Source organism: Geospiza fortis, unplaced genomic scaffold, assembly GCF_000277835.1.
Source record: "Geospiza fortis unplaced genomic scaffold, GeoFor_1.0 scaffold172, whole genome shotgun sequence".
NCBI lineage: Eukaryota > Metazoa > Chordata > Aves > Passeriformes > Thraupidae > Geospiza > Geospiza fortis.
This window is the reverse complement of record NW_005054309.1, coordinates 10,675,060-10,676,936: the sequence shown is the minus strand read 5'-3', so window position 1 is coordinate 10,676,936 and position 1,877 is coordinate 10,675,060. Positions and strand designations below refer to the sequence as shown.

At 54.8% G+C, this 1,877-nt stretch overlaps 1 protein-coding gene across 1 annotated transcript in view; it reads left to right on the top strand.

The window, feature by feature from the left end:
- Positions 1-401: 401 nt before the first annotated feature.
- The window catches only part of GFM1 (G elongation factor mitochondrial 1), a 25,225-nt gene continuing 23,749 nt past the window's right edge, over positions 402-1,877 (top strand). The window contains exons 1-3 of the mRNA XM_031055440.1: positions 402-552; positions 853-985; positions 1,425-1,629. Of these exons, the coding sequence (XP_030911300.1) occupies positions 544-552; positions 853-985; positions 1,425-1,629 (347 nt within the window). The 5' untranslated portion in view covers positions 402-543. The remainder of the gene's footprint in view (positions 553-852; positions 986-1,424; positions 1,630-1,877) is intronic.

The window sequence follows — 1,877 nt, the reverse complement described above, 5'->3', positions numbered from 1 at the left end:
CTCGAGGTGACCGGTTCGCCATAGATTGACAGGAAGCCGTGGGGAAGGGTTTGGCAGTTTAGCCATGGGCACAGTGAATCCCAGGATAAATTACCTTGGAAAAGCTCTCCGAGACCATCGAGTCCCAGCTGTGCCCGATGCGCACCTTGTCCCCAGCCCAGAGCTGAGTGCCACCTCCAGGAATTCCTTGGACACCTCCAGGGATGGGCACTCCAGACCTCCCTGGGCAGCTCCTGCCAAAGCCTGAACACACTTTCCGTAGGGAAATTCCTCTTGGTGTCCAACCTGAGCCTCCCCTGGCCCAGCTTGAGGTCGTTTCCCCTTGTCCCATTCCTGATGTCCTGTGAGCTGTGTTGGATCCACTCCTGGCTGAGCCAGTGCCCTTGTCTTGCCTTGCAGCTCCTGCTGACCTCGTGCAGGCACTGCTCCTCGGGGGTCCTTCCCAACGAGAGGATCAGGAACATCGGGATCTCGGCTCACATCGACTCCGGCAAGACCACGCTGACGGAGCGGATCCTGTTCTACACGGGCAGGATCGCGCAGATGCACGAGGTCGGGCTGAGCTCCCACCGGGATCTTCCTGCCACTTACTCACCTCCACACTGTGTTTTTGTGCATGAGGGAGGATGCTCAGTCCGTGCAGCATCACTCCTGCACGTGGATTCACAGTGTCATGGAATGGTTTGGGTGGGAAGAGAGCTTAAAGCTCACCCATCCCATGGGCAGGGACACCCTCCATAGATCAGGTTGCTCCAAGCAACCAGCCTGACCAGCCTGGCCTTGGACGCTTCCAGGGATGAGATATGAATTCTTAGCAAACTCCTTGAACTGTTTTTTTTTATTTCTCCTAAGGTGAAAGGTAAGGATGGAGTTGGAGCTGTCATGGACTCCATGGAGCTGGAGCGACAGCGGGGCATCACCATCCAGTCGGCAGCCACTTACACCATGTGGAAGGACACCAACATCAACATCATCGACACACCAGGTAAGGGCAGCTGGCAGCACCTGGGGATTGCTGTTCCTCATGGATACAGGGCTTGTGGTGCATCTTTGTGTCCCTGGTTGTGATAGAACATGGAGTGATGGGTTCAAACTGACACAGGGATAGATGGGATATAGGGAAGGAATTGTTCCCTGGGAGGGTGGGCAGGCCCTGGCACAGGTGCCCAGAGCAGCTGTGGCTGCCCCTGGATCTCTGACAGTGCCCAAGGCCAGACTGGATGGGGCTTGGAGCAGCCTGGGACAGTGGGAGGTGTCCCTGCCATGGCAGGGCTGGAAACTGGGGGGGGTTTAAGGTCCCTTCCCCCCCCAACCATTCCATGACTCTGTGCTCCATCACTTCAGCTGATGTCACCCAGTGTGATTCCCTTGGCTGTTGCTCCTTTCCAGTGCATTTATCATTTTTATTTGTGTTTCTTATCCAGGCCATGTGGACTTCACCATCGAAGTGGAGAGGTCTCTGAGGGTGCTGGATGGAGCCATCCTGGTTCTCTGTGCCGTGGGAGGTGTCCAGTGCCAGACCATCACTGTCAACAGGCAGATGAAGCGTTACAACGTCCCCTTCCTCACCTTCATCAACAAACTGGACAGGATGGGCTCCAACCCGGCCAGAGCAGTGCAGCAGCTCAGGTTTTGGCATTTACAATGATGCCTGAAATTCCATCCCCATGGCAGGTCATTGGGAACAATGTTGGAAAGGCTTCTCTTGGGAGCTGCAGTTTGGAGAATTCCTGACTCAAGGTTAAATCCTGATCTGACCCAGGACAAATCTCCATTGTCCCAAAACCTCCCAAATATTGGTATCAGCCAAGACTTGCAGTGACCAAGAGCTGGGGTTTGATGTTTATTTTCTTGGTGGAACTGTATCAGGACTCACT